General features: G+C 35.0%; 1 protein-coding gene across 1 annotated transcript; it reads left to right on the forward strand.

Moving 5' to 3' along the window:
• Positions 1-3,831: 3,831 nt before the first annotated feature.
• On the forward strand, positions 3,832-17,275 carry LOC149075767 (protein BANP-like). The gene is made up of 7 exons (XM_089243275.1): positions 3,832-3,970; positions 5,250-5,342; positions 7,095-7,170; positions 12,105-12,268; positions 14,306-14,427; positions 16,229-16,420; positions 16,593-17,275. The coding sequence occupies exons 1-7, from the start codon at positions 3,964-3,966 to the stop codon at positions 16,767-16,769; spliced, it is 831 nt and encodes a 276-aa protein (XP_089099401.1). The 5' UTR covers positions 3,832-3,963; the 3' UTR covers positions 16,770-17,275.
• Positions 17,276-19,170: the final 1,895 nt, after the last annotated feature.

A 19,170-nucleotide genomic window follows, 5' to 3' on the forward strand; every position in this document is an offset into this window, starting at 1 on the left:
TTGGCCATGTGACCCATTGCGGCCGCACGGGGCACCGCTCAAGAGGGCGGTAAATTAAAGGTGAATGGGTAAAAAAAAAGTTCCATTTGCCGAAAAAAACCCAAAGAAAATGTTTTGTGTCTGTTCTTGAGGTGCAAAATTCGAGATGAAAGATGAAAGAGCAAAAAAATTTTTTTGTTAGGAATTGTTTGGATAAGTTGGAAGGGAGGGCATCACCTCCAAGGGTAAGGCTGACAGGGCTCCAGCTTCGGGGCCCGGGAATTAAATCCTTATAATTTTTCTTTTTTTCACACTATAAGTTAACTGTAGAAGGGGTCTCATGGAAAATCTGGCTTGGGTCTCACGAAAGATTCCAGCCCAGGGGCCCTGACGCATGATGTAGAAGCTATGGGGGGGGGGGGGGCAATAAGCAAAAGTCCTGCACGGGTACAGATTTTGTCTCAAGCCCTTCCAATAGCTTATATTCTTGTTTCTGGTATTACGGTCAGAAACCCTGTGTCTATTTTCTCAACGTTTCCGTTGTCGAAGTATGACTTAAAAAGCGTGATGTTATGTGCATTTTTACAGTGTTAAATTTTGTTGTCTTAATTGAAGTCTACACTTCCGCCCCTTACAACCTGCCACTCGGGTGCGCCGCACCCCATGCATCCTCGCTTAAGCCGCCCCTGCTGGTAACCCTAAATTATATACCTTGTGGGTTTTGACTATATCACATTCTTCGAATCGAAAATAACTTAAAATTTTCCAGCAACTTGAAAACACTAATTTCGCAAATGGTGCATGGAATTTATATTAATATCATATCGTTAATGACTCAAAAATATTATCTGCATATTTTTAAATTATGACAATTTTTTAACGTTTATAATTTTCGAGACTAAGTAGCAGTTTTCGGCTAAGTGGGGGCGTCAGAGAAAATCGCTTTGCATGGGGACCTACGGTGCCAGGGTACGAGGCTCAAGTGCCGGAATAAGTATGCGAATTAGTAGGCAGATACTTTTAGCCGAGTAGTGAGGGAGGGGCTCGTAAAATCAGCAAAATCACTTTACCCTTGGTCTTACGATGCTGTTAAGACGGCCCCACTTGATTTATGGAAATCGTGCCAAATATCTAGACTCGTCATTTCAACTTTTTCCAAGGGGAAGAGGCAATTTCATACTCAATGTATGTATATATATATTGTTAAACTTCCATCTTTTATATATGAAAAACTGGAAACCAATTTTTTAATTATGTGAACTGGAAAGAGAAAGCAAAAATATGAACATTGAAAATTTCAAAAAGAAATAAATCGAGGAATTCAAAAATGAAAAAAAGTCATAGCCAATGTCTAGGGCTCTCATCAGGAAGGGGGGTGGGTGGGGACACCCTGACATTGGCTTAACACAGAAAATTTCTGAGAGCATTTATTGGCCTCCAAAGCCTAAATGGATGCCCGATCCCTCGACATTCTGCTGAAGTAGAACTTTCTTGAATCAAAAGAAAGAATATGTTTTTTCACTACACAGCATATTACAGCTGCCTATGGCGTCATTTTCGGGGCAACGGGCGATTGTTCCCCCTCCCCCGGAAATGACTGGCATGGCTGAATCTCATTTCTAAAACTCAGCATTAATGCAAACTCTAGTTCACTGTATTGTTAGTTTCTTCGCTGTTGTTTCATCCTCTTGATAAAGATCTTCAGCTATACGAACAAGTTCTCAAGTTTCGGGATTTTCTATCGGATGATTGATGCTAGAAAAAAAATTGTTTAAAATAAAATAAAATTTGATTAAATAAAATAAAATTTGATTAAATAAAATAAAGTTTTTGTGATGCCTCCTCCACGTGATTGTTTTGCTTTATGGTTAAACTGGCCTTGTATGTGTGTTTTGTTTCGGTGAGTGTTGTGTTTGTTCATACAGATAATTCTAAACTGATTGACAAAGATTTTTTTCCCCATGAATTTTGATTTAGAACTGTTCAAATTTGGCGGGCGAAAGTTTTGTTTTGGCTTGTGCTGCCATCTAGTGATATATTTGGAAAAATTGAAAGTTTGATCTGTCACTAGATGACAGCATAGGTACTATATTTCCATAGTGATTGAATAAACGTTTGATTTGTTCCATTACAATAACTATGGCAAAAATAAATACATATTCATCTCACATGCTCGTCATATTCAATGGTCTTTTTTCCGAAAATGCCTTCTAATTTTTCTACGATTTGCAGAAATCCTAAATTTCTCATCTCGTATCAATTTTCCATAAATTTAGCCATAATTGGCCATTTTTTAACATTTGATAGCTTTTATGGTGAGAATTAATTATGTCCTTCACATATTTGGGACGTGTTTCTTCTGCGTTTATCTCCATGAAATTTATTTAATTTAGCTTTATTTATGTTGAATTCATTTGAGGAGTAAGTCTTACTAATCAAAAACCCTGGATAATTTGAACGACAAAGAAAAAAAAACAGAGAAAGTCACAGCCGTCCGTAAGTTTGAATATTTCAAGCATTTTTCAATTTTAACTAACAGAGTAAAACTTTCTATGCTTTGATTTTATTTTATATCATGAAAGATAAAAAGAGACATTTCAGTGTAAAAATAGAGAACGCCAAATTACGGGAATGAACGCCAGTTGGCGATATTTCTGAAGTTTTGTGATTATATTAAATTTAAGATAGTTTTAATTCAACATTATTATCTTGCTTTGAGCATGTGATTTATCATCGTAGCTGTTATCATTGCTATATTTATCAAAATTATCGCATGATAAGTTAAACTTTGTTAATTTTTATTAGCAACGCTGAATCAATATCGCTAATTTCGGTTTGGTCAATTTCCATGAGGGTAATATGATGCTCTAACGTACTGGTTCTCAATCTGTAAGCCATATGGACCCCAGTGGTCCTGGGGCATTATAAGCAAACCACGGGTGAACATCAGATGAAATGGGAGCCGTGACAAGTGACGGAGGCCCCACGGGGAGCTCCGAAGAATCAGCTCTTGCGAAAGAAATACGGAGGGGAGGGGGGTTAGAAATGTGACTACTTTCAGAATCCAACAGAGTTTCCAATAGAATCAATGCCACCTCAGACCACTGGCCTTATGACCATATCGGGGCCTATACGATGAGATCTGGTACTATAGTTTTTAAAAAAGTGTTAATGACTGCATCCACCACTAGATAGTGTACACCTGCACAATGTGGGGGGGGGGCACATTTCACTGTTTGAACAATGCAGCCACAAGATCATTTGTGATTTACTGCTGCACAATCTCTACAACAATGACCTGGCTGATCCCGAATGCTGTTCCACTTCTATTCCATCTGCCTCTGCTGTTACCTACTGTCATAGCGGCCAATATGACTGGCTGTTGAATTTCAAGCTGATTTTGGAAATGTCACCATGGCATTCACTGCAATTATGAGATGTTCTCTGATAATAGTAAATATATAAATATGGGGTAAAATATATAAATAGGTAATTTTTTTTATTTACTACTTTCACAGGTGTTAAAAAGACCTGGTGATAAATGACGGAGACGTCCCATGTTGTACACTGAGATATTATATGATGGGGAATAACGCAAAGAAATCTTTGGAGGTGATTGCAGAAGTATTTTCCTACTCTGAGATTTATTAGGCGTTTTTCTTTATTAAAAAATATTTTCATTCCTGTTAAAACATTTTTACTTACATCTTGATCTTGTCCTGTACATATTTACTGAAATAGTTCCCTTTCCAGCAGAAACTTATTTAGTTGTCCCAAATGGGCAATACAGTGAATCCCTTGCTGGATACAAATTCAAAAATTTCGCTAAAATTCTCCAACATAATTTCTCTTTGCAGGAGCTGCTTGCTCTGGTGCAAACTGAAGTGACAAAAAGACTTGACAGCATAGAAGAAAGGTTAGACTTCATCTCTGATACACATGATGAATTAGACGAGAAAGTTGAACAACTATCAGCTATCCTGAATGAAAGGTTGGTGTACTTTTAGATCAAGCCACCAATTGATATTACAAATACAGGCTTGACTAATCGGAAAAAAATTTTAAACATTAAAAATTACTATTTTCAAGAAAAATGATCCTGAATACTGTTTTTTTCAACTTTTCCGGAACTTTATACGTATCATTTACTTATATCAGGGGTTCTCAAACCCTTTCCCCTAATCAACGCTTATCTGTGGTTACCCAGAGCAGTTTGACAAAGAATCTCTTTGAAAAAACCGTTCAATGTTATGATTAAAAAAAAAGATGTTGGTCACGGGTTCTCAAACATTTTTTCACCCATGGGGTGCTCTTTTCTATAATCAACACCTATCCACGGCTTTGCAAAGCAGTTTAACAAAGAATTGCTTTGAAAAACCTTTATGAAGTAACCCTATTAAACCAAGATTGGTGGTACACAGTTCGAGAAACCCTGATGTAAGTAATTTGTATGCATGATCCCCCTCCCCAAATTGCAAAATTGTTGAATTATGAAAGAGCAAATTGCGAGGCACCATTGTACCCTTAAACAATGAAGAATTTTTCTTAACTTACAAAATTTACATAAGAAGGGAATGTTTATACGTCAATTGAAGGATTTTTTGCTGGCTTCATTTCTAGACAAGTGGGTAGTATGTTGAAGACAGTGGATAAGTTTCCAATATCATCTAAGTAGAATCAGATAGTAAAATTTGGGGTTTAATTGATAGGGAAAATGCAAGCTAATGAGAGATGGGTCACTATATGTATTGAGAAAAGTGCTAGTGGGAGATGACCATTACTGATCTCCCCACCTCAGCCATTAAGATTTAATGTTAAACTGATTTTTCTGACAAAGCTTAAAATGGTCAGTACATATTCTTGTCTACAAACCATTATTGCTCGAAGTAAGCTTGTTGTAAGCTAGAATATAAGAAAGGTTGTTTATTTACGTGAATTCTGTGATCCAGTTAGTATGCTGGACGAGAAGTCCCTTGAAGGTCACAAAGTGGGTGCATGTACGTATCTGTTTTTGTTTATTTTCGTCTTGTTGTCTGTTCTTTTTATGTACTTTGTTACGAGTTCTGTTCTGTCAAATAAAAAAATGAAATTATTATAAAAAAAGGATACTTCTAAATTTGTGCTTTTTCTTTCCAGATCTGCAGGTGAGTTGTGTTTTTCATCTAAAGTGGAATCTTGCAAATGCTTCACAATAGAAAAATGATTATTTTCCTTCCCTTTTGGGATTATATAAAAGATATCCCATACTTCCTTTTGTCTCCCCCTAACAGTATGCGGAGATAGTGCGGCCAGCTCTGAAGACAGCAACAGCCAACTGCTGCCACTAGGACCTGGTGTAACGGTGATTACACTTAATACAGCAGGTAAATCAAAATAGCAAAAAAATAAAATTCTTCCTGGATTTGATCTTGATGAATATTCCATGGATGTACCTATTTCTTTGAGGCAATATTATCCTTACCAGACAAAATTACATTGGTGTAATATATTTTACACCAGTTTTGTGATTAACATCAAGTGCAAAACTCTTTTTACAATTTCCTTTGTAAGACTTGCTTTCAAACTGGCTAGATTTCCACTGCCGTTTGAATCATTGGTTGCTCATTTGAAAATTTTTTTGCTGTTTTCAAATCAAGAAAAAAGACTTTCTTTTAATACTGGTCATTTGTGGGAATAATTTTTGATGATGATAGTGTGAAGGGAGTTTAAAAGAAAAATAAATGTGATTTCAATTGATGATTTCATTACCCCCAGGGTTGGCAAGTTTTTGCCACAGTGGTAAAAACCACCCTGACAAACATAGTTTTTGCCATATTTTTGCCAGTGACAATTCATAGAATTAAAAAATTGGATTTGTCTGTTTTCAATTCTATAAATAAATAATTATAAAGTCTTTTACTTATGAATTTTTGATAACAAATCTAGATGTGTATTTTATTAGGATGAAGCAAAAATTTTTGACACCTGGTAAAAATTCATAGAATTAAAAAATTGATTTATCTTTTTGTGAATTCTATAAATCAATAATCAGTCTTTTACTTATAAACTTTTTATAACAAATCTGGGTGATGCATGTTTTAATATATTTGGTTTGCTGAAAATATTCATTTTTATGCCATGTAATTTCATATTTCACGTTTTTTAAGTTTGTAATTGAAAAACCAAGCTTGGCATGTCTTGAGTAAAAATAATAATTTTTACTAATTTTTGCCTGGTTTATTCCACTTTTTGCCACTGTCCCGGCAAAACCCAACCTTGATTCCTCCCACCTGCTAACTGTGGAACAGGCAAACAAACGCACAAGAAGAAACTTGTCGAATCCAAATTTTTCTTTGTACAGAAAATTTAGGTCCAAAAATAAATAATTGAAGATTCTTTCTGGGTTTTTTTAGTTGTGAGGATTTCTAGTCAAACAGCATGGAGAGTTTTGATTACTTTTTGCCATCTTAATGCATAGGCCCACCTTCATACGGACTGGGGCCTCAAGTTTCTTGGGTGGGACTATGAAAACAAGATCTGAGGTAAGACTTTTTTAAATAACTACGTAGTAGATCCTGCTTACGTTTTCAGAAAACCCATTGTGAAAAAAAAAAGCCGTAAGCAGCTTTAAATAGGAAATCTCTGAGTATTAATAAGAGTTGCAATCACAAAAATGAGCTGTATTAAGGTGTGCTGGTTCTTCCAGGTGCAGGGGGTTCTAGGACATCACTATGTGCCCAGGGAACTATGATACAGTTGGAACATGCTAGGCTTGATAACCTATACATAAGTGTATTAACTATTCATACGTTAGACCATAGTCTCCCAAACTTTTTGTTCCATCGCCCCCTTCATCAGAAATTTTTTCCTCTCATCACCCCCTCCCCCCCCCAAGTAAACCCCATAGGATCCTATGTTAAATCAGTAGGTTCTATCGCCCCCTTGGACCATTCTATCGCCCACCAGGAGGCGATATTGCCCACTTTGGGAAACACTGCGTTAGACCTTAGTTGAACAAATTCAGATCTATTCAACGTGCCATTCAATGTAAATTTATAGATATTTAAATTATTCTGTTTGGATTCATGATTTTTTTTCTTCTTTACCACACTTAAAAATAGTGAAATAATTTTCAGATGACTTTCCTGATGGTTCATGGTTGGGGGATGAAACGAGACCTGAACTGAGGGTACGATGTCCGATGACCCCAACGTAAGTTCATGAAAAGATTGTTTCATAATTAGTATTATGTATGTTCAAGTGTCAAGTGCAAAGATTTACTTACTTGTGAGCTTTAAAATAATGTATATAAGGTCAAAACCTGCTTTATCATGTCCGATATGAAGAGGTTTTTAAGTGTCTTGTAATGTGTATACTTATATGTGTATTGACTGAAACTTCACAAATAAAGCATTTTGCTGTCAGTATTAAAAAAATTTCAAGAAATTCACACTTGAAAAAGCTAGAGTTTAAGACAAAATGCATACTAAAAGGCATCCGACAAAGTACTCGAGTACACAAACTTTTTTTTGGCTGTCTAGTATAAATATGTTATTGAAAATTAAATAGTAAATCTGCTGATTATGCATAATAGCCCAACATTTTTGAGTGTTTCATAAAAATTTTGTTTATGTACTATAACAAAATATCTATATACTATAAATTATAATATAGTATAATCTATATAAATTGTTATATACATTTACCACCATTACCATTTTATTATGTATAATCTGATACTCATATTGGTATACAGCTTGAATGAATTTCACCTAATCTCCTAAATGAAAGGGGTGATAGACGAGCTCAAGTTGAACATTAAACACATAGCTATTTTTTTCTATCTCTTACCATTTTTGAGTTATGGTGGATAGAAAAAAAGTGTCAAATCTGAAAAAAAAAAACACCCTTAAATTTGTGAAGTTCCTGAAAGACCGAGCACATATTTTGAAAGAGCAGAAAAAATTCCTATAAGGTGGCACAGTTTTTATCAGAATATTTGGATTTAATGGCGAGCTACAAGTGCTGAAAGATTGGTGAAGTGCAAAGTCAAATTGTTGCCAAAATCTGTAGATGCCTATTCTGCAATCATCCTTCTAGCTACAAGTAGTCAAAATTTACCAAAAACTTGCCCATTCCTCGAGTTTTTCAAAGAGCTTACAATCGATATTCTAGCTCAAGAGAAATTTAGCCTATTGTTTGCAATACACTACTGAAATCTGTGTTAATTGAGGTAAACATTCGGAATTGATGACTACAGATTTTTGGCAACAATTCGATTTTGCACTTTACCGATCTTTCAGTGCTTGTAGCTCACCAGTAAATTCAGCAACTGTGATAAAAATGCTGTCACCTTATAGGATTTTTTCTGCATTTTCTAAATATGTGCTTCATTTACGTCTGAGTCTTTCTGGAACTTCACAAATTTAGGTTTCTTAGATTTTGAACATTCTCCTTCTACCATAACTCAAATACGGTAAGAGATAGAATGAAGTTGCGATGATGAAATTCACTCTGTATATGATAAATTGTCTATTAATTACTAATTGAAAAATTTAAACGCAGTAGGTGCCAAATCAAAAAATTTTACAGGAGAGAAAAAGTTTCAGGCACCATAGACCAACATGTTAAGTGTCATCTACTAACACGGTTTCAACTATTTAGAATGAGTTAAACACACATTTCCCGGTGTTTTTTTGTACTTGTTGCTGCATTTACCATTTCCTGTCTTCAATTTACTTAAAATCTGGTCTTTATTGGACCAGATGCTTATTATGCTTAAAATTCAGTCTAGGATTATATTGATTAGTAATAACCAAGACTGAGATCATTTTTATGTGTTTATCTTATTATTTTAATGACATATACAAGAGAAAAACAGTAAGTGGCTAAATGAAAACATTTTTTTATGATTTTCCACATTCATCAAACTTGCAAGCCTCATTTGAAAATTATGCATAATTACCAGTAAGTGATAAATGTAGTGAAATTCATCAAAATTGCAAAGGCGATTGGAGACATAAGTAATATTTAAGTAACACATTAATAAGTAGAGACATAAATAAGTAACACACAAGACATTACCAAAAGACAGTTTATCACTTTTACTGAAAAATACACATGGTGTTCTCAAACGGTCAAGAAAAAATTGGAGAGGGTGATAGTACCCATCTCTCTCTCTCTCAAGAGGACCTGTATTTACAATGGAACATACAGTTGCAATCCACTCAGAGTGTTAGAAAAGCATAAAGTAAATTGTCCATGTTGAAGTTTTAATAGTGAGAAAAATAGACTTAACGGACATAATGAGTTGCACAATCTTGTGCAGATCAGCAAAGATTTAAAGGAGATGCTCAAAGTGACATTTGAAAGTACCTTACCCAGTTCACATCAATGAATGATGAAAGGCTGGTAACCCTCTCATAGATTCCCGGTGTTGTATCGATTCCCCCCCCCCCCCCAACAAGGATTGGATTCTTGCAAAAAGGTTTTCTGCAGAGTCTACAGAGATGTCTCATACACTAATGCTCCCCAAAGCAGATTCTACATTTTTCTTAAAATTCTTTCCGATTGTTCTGCAATAGCACTGATTGTTCTACGACATACGTCGCAGACTTCGGCATATTCTGCTTTGAGGCTAATGTTTTCATGTGCCCTCACAAGAAAAAGGCCAGTGGATTTAGGTCTGGTGATCTTGAGCAATCAATCAGCTGTGACTGTCGATGCTGTTTCTTCTCACCAGAAATTTGTATATGGCGAATAATTGACTGTTATGTTCATGTTACGAGCAGAAATGTCAGGAAAAGACTTTTGCTTGTTGGCCATGTTTCTAAGTTTCACTTTTCTGATGCTCTGAGTGCATTGCAACCATAAATTTCATTGTAAATGTTGTTGGTCTTTTTATGGGTACTAACTACCACACCTTCCAATTTTTTCTAAAAGTATAGAAATACCTCAGCTAACGAATGCCTTTGCTTACAAATTTTTTGGCTACTAACGATAAATATTTTCATGATCTTTTAAACTTCAGCTAATGAATGCGCACTTGGCTTATGAAAATTTTTATTGAAATGGATGCACACGTTAACATAAAACAGCCGCGTTGTCAGCTAAATTTTTAATTTTTTGCCGATAATCACCTGAATTACTCTCATCCGAGTCACTCATGGCCACCTCAGAATCTTTTTCCAGATGTACCTCCACTTCTCTTTCTGAACTATTACATCAAACTAAAAGATTCAGCTAATGAAAAATGCGTGAAAAAAATGGAGCTTGTGTTCTTTCAGTGCAAGACTCTTGGTATCAAACTGAACAGTCCAGATCAGTGTTTTTCAAAGAGTGCATCGTCAACCTTTGTCTGGGCATCATGACAAGCTGGAGATATTGATTCGTGTGCCTACTTATGCTTTAAAATGCCTCTTTCATAAGGATAAATAACTACTAAACTATTCTGGGAAGCCACAGAAGAATCATGAATTGTGCAAAGGAGCCACGGCTGAAAAAAGTTTGAGAACCACTGATCTAGAAGCTTATCTTTCCCATCTGCATGTATCAGACACATAAATGAGCTGACCAAATCACAAATGGATGAACTCGACTGGGGTTGTGTTAATACAGGGCTCCTACTTTTTTGGTAAAATGTCTCACTTTTCCTACTTTTTTTCTTATCAAATCCTATCTACGAAGTTCATGTAATTGGTTTCAATTGAGCAGGGAATCATCGATTTATTGCCGAATAGTACAAATGTTGTAGATTACAATTAATGATTCTGCTAAAACAGAAAATGTATCGTTTTCAAGGTTATTTGGGGCGGACCATTTGGTTTACTAATTTTTGATTTGCTTAGTTTGAGGGTTCAACAAGTGGAGTAATCATTAAAAACTTCTGTCTGAGATGGAAAAAATAATTTTATATGTACTTATCATGGTCTTGGACAGTAACTAACATTCATCATTTACAATTATGGTGCATTTGTCTAACAAAGCAGTTGGATACATAGGCCTATTCCAGGTTTGGTGATTCTGATGCTACTTAATAGCATTCAATTGTCTTTTGTATTTTTAGGGCATGAAGATTCATAAACAATGTTTACAATATTCAGCAAAGAGCTAGAAATGAAAATGCTTCATTTTTCAAAAACGATTACACTGGAATTGAATAGTAAAATGTAACAAATCCCTTTAAAAAAGGGATGTCAACACAGTAAAACCATTCTGATTGCCTCGACTTATTTACATCAAAGCTTGTAATTTACACATTTTGCACTGTGCTTGTGAAGGTGGTCTCGAAGGAGCATCTTCTTAATTTGCTGTGCATTGTCAAAGAGAGTTGACAGACTGGACTGTGGAAGATGCCAAAAAAAGAATATGTATTGCGAGAAGAAAAGAATTATCTGTGGTAGCTAGTCCACTGTTTTGGCCAAAAATTGCTTTTGTAACCAAGTCATTACTTTCATTTTGCTTTGACTTGAGTCAATCTTGTAGGATACTGAAATATTGCTTCAGGAATTTTTTTTTATGCCATGATTATGATGTCTAAGGGGAGTATCCTCCCCATCTTACTTTTTAACATTTTTTGAGTTTGAGTCCTGGTTAATACCAGCCTAGTCTACTAAAGTCAGGTCAGTTTTTGCCCTTTTTATAATTCTCCTTAGTGTTTTAAAGAAAACTTACCTTTTTGAATTTTGGGTAGTACCTGGAATGAATTTTCCATAAAAACCTATGGTGAATAACATTTTGCCTAATGAAGGTGATTTTGGAACATATCTTAGTTAGCCGAGATATCACTTTATATACAGAATTGAAGATTGTTAGTAAACTACAAGTGAGAGAGAAGCATGAAGGAGAAGAATTTTTTAAAATTCATTGTAGAAGCAGAATCATTGTTGATGCACTGAATTGTCAGTTTCGCTGTATTTTGCACTGTAATCCAAACTATATTAAAGGTAGAGCAAGCAAACATAGGCCTATTAAATTCAGCTTCATTATATCAATAAAATCTCTACTTTTCTCAATGCCAAACAATTTCACCTGGATTAACTGGTAGAAAATCATTTTGCAGTGATATTCATAATAGATGCTACAATGACAAATAAACTGAATTGGTTTTCTATTTTTGCAAATACAACATATGTTTTATTTTGCAGAGAGCTCTTTCATATCAACACAACATGTTCAACAGCAGAGAAGATGGCTTTGACGTTATTAGATTATCTGTTTGATCGAGAAACTCAAGCATGTTCCAACATATCAGGAACTGGCAAGCACAAGAAGAAGAAACTTGATCCCTTATTCATTTATGGAATCCAATGCAAGTCAGATGTTTTGCTTCCAGTATAAAGTCAGTTTGAGAATTATGTATTTGATATGTATAGACAAAGCAAGAATTCACGTTATCAGTTTTTCAAATTATTGTGTGTGTAATAATTGAAAACAATAAAGTACTCTTAATGGTTATTTTGGCACTGCATTTAAAATTACATTAAAAAAAAATAGACCCACTTTTGGTCCGCAAGACTTTGAAACCTTAAATTTTATTGCATTTTCTGATAATATATCAGATGTATAGAGCACAATAAATATAAAACACATGTACTTAACATTGCACTTATACCCCTTGTACTTCAGACCTCTTAAACAAAACAAGGAGAAACATATTTCACCAACGAAAGAAAAAAAAGCCCCCTTCTGATATTATAGAAAAATTGGTCAAGCTCCCAGCAATGGCTGCGGCTGTAAGTAAGCAATGTATTCTAGGGCTTTTTTATGATAAGAACAAACTTTATCACAACTTAATACATTGAAATCTCACTAAAGACTTCCTTCATATCAAAACTGCTCTCTCCTACTCGACTTCTCGATGCCTAGTGCTTCTTTGTTACGGCTCAAATTAATTTTCTCTCAGTCTTACGATATCTCTTCCTTTTCAGCAGCAGCTCAATAAATTCCTACATACATTGCACAGCAATTTGTATGTGAGTGTGTATACAGTAGAACCCAATTATCTAAGCTGATGTAGACTGGACCTATCTTGGATAACCAAAACCTTGAATAATATAGAACTTAAAAAATTTTGAGGTTGAATGAAATCACAAAATGGGATAGAAATTAAGTTTACTCATTTACAATTCAACAAAAAAAAAAACCATATATGCATAGTATAAAATTATATGAAATACTATAAGTTCAACTACACATCATGTGCATGTCATCTGCACACGTCATCTGCATGTTCCTGACATATTATGCTTATGTAGACTTACCTGTAAGATGTCAGCATATCAGAACGTGTATAGTGGCCTTGATGCACTCTCTCTTACAGCTTACAACATTTCAAAGATTACTTGCATACATTGCTTTGAAAATAGTCTTTCAATGTCTTCTGTCATCAAGCAGTTTAAATGTTTCAGAGAGCAAGTTTAAGATTTTTGTGAGAGATACACAATCTTCCAAACTCATTTTCCTTAACCCCTGCCTCAGAAAAATGAACTATCACACTATGGCTAAGCCAACCGTTAAGATTTTGTGTCATATCTATAGCTCCTATCGCCCTCCTGGTTTGAATTCCCCAGACCAGTTTCTGTACCTTAGCATGGTTTAAGATACAGTCGAATTTTTCGTGAAACGTGGAAGAAAATCTTAGAATGCGGGTAAGAAGTAGTAGCCACTTTTGCAAAAATGTGTACAGAAGGTATGAAATGAGTAGACATCCATCCATCAGTCATATTAGCATTTGCTAAAGCTTTTTCTCCCCTTTTTGATTTTTCTCTAAAGGAATTTTTTATCTAGCTTAAACCCTGTACCTCCGACAACCCAACACGATTAATTGAGGCTCAGATAATTGGGAGACCTACTGTATATTACTCATATAAATTAAGAACATCTATTTCTTCATTTCAATAATGTATACATCTACAATCAGTAGTGTACACAAGATTTTTCCCAAGGTGGGGAAGGTTCATCAATATTTTTCCCTTTTTTACTGAAAACTACTGTCTGAGCTCAGGAGTGGAGGTTGCATACACCAGTGTCTGTAATGAGTCACTTCTCATATGTACGGTAGACTCTCTCGCTGATCGGCACATATCAGACCAGGGTGTACGAAATTACTGAAATCGCCAGATTACTGGAAGTTTATTGGAAAAGCCCATCAAAATAATATAAACTTCTGCACAGACATTCAGAGACATGTTTTCCTCTTCTATGATCAAAGAAAAGATACCTGAAAAATGGTAGGTTACTGGATGGGACAGACTGGTGCATGGCTAGATTATTGAAAGAGTTTACTGTATGTACATTTTTTTGGTAGGCATTGAAGAAATTTCATGACTGTTTCTTCTGTATTCAGGTCACCTCATCGCTCACTTTGGGATAACTGCTGAAGATTGGTTTAGAATAAAACAGAATATTGATTCCAAGTGCAGAACTGCTTTCCGCAGAAAAATCAAAGGACTACCACTGTTCCCAAAGGTTTGTACTACTTCCCCCCACCTATTCCACATGATATATGGACCTCTAAATATGTTTTATAGTACCATGATGCCAAACTAGTTGAATTAAAGGGTGAAAATGGTGAACGAAGTGCCAAAACGAAAAAAAAATTTCAAACACTGTTTTTTATTAGAAATGCCCTGCAGTCTTCTAAGTGGTTTAAAAGAGTGCGTGAAGAGGTTGCAAATATGAACGCCCCTGTATGCTCCAGAAACAGTTTTTGCATTTTTCCAATATTTTCCCTTTTGGCACTTATGACCAGTGTTCACCACTTTTACCCTTCAATTCATAAGTTTTACTCTGTAGAGACGTCCCATTTTACCCATCAGCATGTGTATCAAAATTTGGACTTTAGGGCATGTGCCCAATGTTCATTTTAGTGATATTGTACAGGGAAACAAATTTATTTTTCATTCATAAAACCAAGGCTCCTACCCAAACAATTAGTAAAAGTAGGAAAAAATAGGGCTAAAAAGTAGGACGGGAGGGTTATTCCTCTAACATAATCATAGCAAAATCAAAATCTCTCAAATTTTTTTTTTAAACTTTTAAAAATAATTTTTTAAAAGTCCCAAACCGGCTTTATTTGCATAGTCGAGCTTGCAAAACTTGTGTTGGAAAGAATGTTTCATCGTAGGAGCTCTGATACAAAGAAAATGGGGAGGGGGGTCTAGTTGCTAGATGTCTGTATATATAAGGCCCTATAAGGGTGTATGCCGGTTTGGATTGCATTGAATATTCATGAACTATTAAGGGACTCTGTGACTTCAGAAAGTTGCTTCGGAAGGTGGGGGCTCATGTGGCCTGAGCCTTCTAGGTCCCAGTGTCGATGAGGTGCTGTATTTAATGAACTTTTAATTAGAATTTTAAAAAAAAGTGATTATTTTTCATTGTACTATGATTATGTTGTCGGCCTATGTGTCCAACTGCTTTGTAATACAAACTGTTGTTTCACCTATACCTAAAATGTGGACCATAATTTTGAATGATGAACGTTAGTTACTGTCCAAGACCATGAACTAGTAAATACAAAATTATTTTTTCCATCCAGTCAGAAGTTTTTAATGGCTACTCTATTTGTTGAACCCTGAAACTAAGCAAATGAAAAATTAATAAGCCAAATGGTCCACATACACCTTCCCCCCCAAATAACCTTAAAAATCATATACTTTCTGCTTTGATAAAATCATTAATTGCAATCTAAAACATTTATAATATTTGGCAATATATTGATTCCCTCCTTGAATAAAAAGGATTACACAAATTCTGTTGATAGGATTTGGTAAAAAGTAGGATAAGTAGGACATTTTACCAAAAAGTGGGAGCCCTGAAGAACACATACGTGAACTTATTCAGAATTTTCTTAGTTTAAATTGCTTTTTTCACTCTCTTCACAACCTTGTTCTGCAACCTTGTAACTATGGTCCAACAGCTCAGTCAGCATCTTGGTTGCTGAAAATTTCTAGGCAGTTGCCTTCAAGAAGTTAAATTCCATTTTCATAAGAACAGGTGACTGGTTCTGGGCTAACTCGTGAGATGTTTTGAAAATCACGTAAAAACAAGCATGGAGCTCATTATACCCCATGTGTGTGGGTTGAAAAGACAAGCCATCTTTAAAAGAATCAGGATCTGTTGGACCCTGTGCACGTGCTGTCGGGTCTGAAGTAAAAATAAAAAGCCCTCTTTTCTTCAATATTTTCCAAATTACTATATGTTGATTTGTAAATTGACAAAATCTCCGGGAATTTATTTTTTGTAACGGATTTTTTCCCCCATCAAGGGTGGCCACGGCAGCCCACATTCAAATGAGAGCATGGAAAATCTTGCAACAAATGCCAGTAACTCCGAAAACTTTGAGAACTTGAATGTAGAAGTGACTCCTGATCTATTGGGAAGTGGCCCAAGCAGTCAGAGTGGAGAAGTGACTTCCATCGATGAAAATCTGCTGGCTCAAGTCCTGCAGCAAACAGATGTGAGTGGCTACTTGTTTCACGTACATTCTCTTAAAATCTCAATATTTAAATTAGCTAGTACAAAAATACATTTGCACTGGGTAGTTAAAATATATAGGAATGCACATCATGGTTTTATTTTATTTGCATTAAACAAAAATATGTATTATTTTTAATTTTATCTTGATCTAGCTTCTGAAGACCGCTCAAGGGGAAATCCAAATTCTTACTGATCAAAGTGAAATACAGATCCTTCGTGCAACCACTGACCAGTTGATGCGAATCAAACAAAGCCATCAAGTACAGTTGCTCAGTGATGGACAGATAATAGCCCTACCGATCACCAGCAGCAGTTCAGATTCTCAATAACATTGCTATCTAAGTAGTACAGAGAAATAAAAACATACCATGATCACTCCTTTCTCAGTATAACTTATGCCTAGTGTAATATTATGTTACCACTTATGCGAAAATACTATATAGCAAATTGGACAGCTAAGATCCATAAAGCATTTTAATTTAGCTTTCGGGTGTCATACTTCTTAATTGCTTGGAAATTAATCGAACACTCATTAAATATTAACTACAAAAATGAGCAATTTATAGTGCTGTTTCTTATTTCATCAGTTAAGGTTTAAGAAAAAAACTACAGTAGAATTCCAATCAATTGGGATTGGACCCCATTCAGATAATTGGATAATTAATGGAAAAAAGGTTATTTCTTAGTAAAAAAAATGAATTGTATTAAAAATGAATTTGTATGAAATGTAATTCAAACATTATTTTATGTATTTTATGACTATGAAAACAATCTTGTTTACATTTTGTACTTGCGTACCATATTAAAACATATAATTGCTTGAACATATCAGGTTAAACTCAGTTGTTATTACTCACTGTCTTTACTCATTTCTGTGCAGCCAAGTCTGGCATCCGAATGATAGTGAGTAACTGCAGATGGTTGCACTTGGGCTGCTCCATCCATTTTAGTATTATGTCAAGGCACTGCATGTGCGCGTGCAATCATGTCTTATTGACAAGGAAATTGTCCCAAGGTATTGTCCTCAAAAAATTATGAAAAAATTTAAATACACTCATCTCACTCAGAAACTCATTAAAAAAATAACAGAATTCAATTATTAATGTCACAAAAAATTATTTAAATTGATAAATTTTTTTTTTAAATTCTATTACTCATCACTTCTTGGCTATATCTAAAAAAAGCCTCCTCACTTTCTTTACCTCTTTTCCCTCCAGCTTCTCTGTTCCAAAAACGTTATTTCTCCTTTTTTTCATATCTTTCTTTACCTGTACTATACCAGATCTAAGGCATCTTTAAATGTGTACTATACCAGATCTAAGGCATCTTTAAATGCATATTCTAGTGGCTCTAACCTGATCATGTGTTGTGTGAATCATGTCACTCTTAACACTCTAGGGTTGCAGGATTTTTAAATTTATTCTTGGCATCTATTGGCATTCAAAATATTAATATTTAAATTTTTTAAGTGATCTATAATAATTCCGTCAAATTTTTAAATATTTTTGTGCATATTTAAATGAGTAGAATCATTAGTAATTTTTTCAAAACTTTTTTAAAATGTCACCTTGGGATCCTTTCCTTGTAACTTTTAAATATTTAAAATGTAGATTTTGCTGATTTCTTTTTTCTCAAAGGGATTCCGATAACTGAAGTTTGGATATAATTGGAGTTCTATTGTATTCAAAATTTATTTTTAAAAAAATGTTTTGCTGGGGTGGGGGTGTGTACTGGTACCTTTTCCGTCATTGGGAGGCAAAAAGAAACAAAACAAACTATTACTTATTATGTGGGGGGGACCTTACCAGCAATTATAAATAGAGTCCGGAAGTTCAGGCAAAATGCCATAAATGTCTTTTTTGAACAGTTTCTGTCATAAATGCCTCTTTTAACATAGTTTTAAGTTTATTGGTGCATTTCAGAGGCCATAATATGCAAAACTTTGATATCAACTTGAAGAAAATTTTTTTTAAAAAGCATTTCTCTTGTTCTCAACTCTCAGAATGAATTTTCCTCACAAAGTCTGTAGTCTGAGTGAGACATAATGAGAAGCATGCTGAGAAACACGTTCCTAATTTTCCTCGGCTTTTCTAATATGGGCTGCATTCATCTGAAACACTACATCTAACACCATCCAGTCAAAGCAAATTTAACTCATTTGGAGCTGGAGGTGTGCCACACCTCCAGCAAATAAGTGATCTGAGAGATAGGGAACTTGGTATTGAAATGAGTTAAATTTGCTTTGACTGGATGGTGTTAGATGTAGTGTTTCAGATGAATGCAGCCCATATTAGAAAAGCAGAGGAAAATTAGGAACTTGTTTCTCAGCATGCTTCACATTATGTCTCACTCAGACATTGGACTGCATTGTATATGTATATCTGATCGATGACTGTTCCAAGAGGTCATCACTTGACGTCATGACTCACACAAGGTGGGGCAGGAGAAGAAAGAGCTCTGGGGGCCCATGTTTTGATTTTTTTTACACAATAAATGCACTGCAAGCACCATAACCATTCATTTTACATACATATTTTTTGGTATTCGATTAAATTGAGCAGAGGTGCGTGACAAATCAGGCCACACAGGGCCCCCACGCTTGGAAGAGTCCCGCATATGTGGGAATATTAAAGAAAATAATTTGTTTTTACAACATTAGAACAAGGTAGCTATGCGTCAACTATTGAAATGATGGTGATTATTCTATATCTAATTCTTACATCAAATAAA

This window comes from Pholcus phalangioides, unplaced genomic scaffold (assembly GCF_987345545.1).
Source record: "Pholcus phalangioides strain wild (caught in Gottingen) unplaced genomic scaffold, Ppha-v1.0 ptg000015l_1, whole genome shotgun sequence".
Classification (NCBI taxonomy): Eukaryota; Metazoa; Arthropoda; class Arachnida; order Araneae; family Pholcidae; genus Pholcus; species Pholcus phalangioides.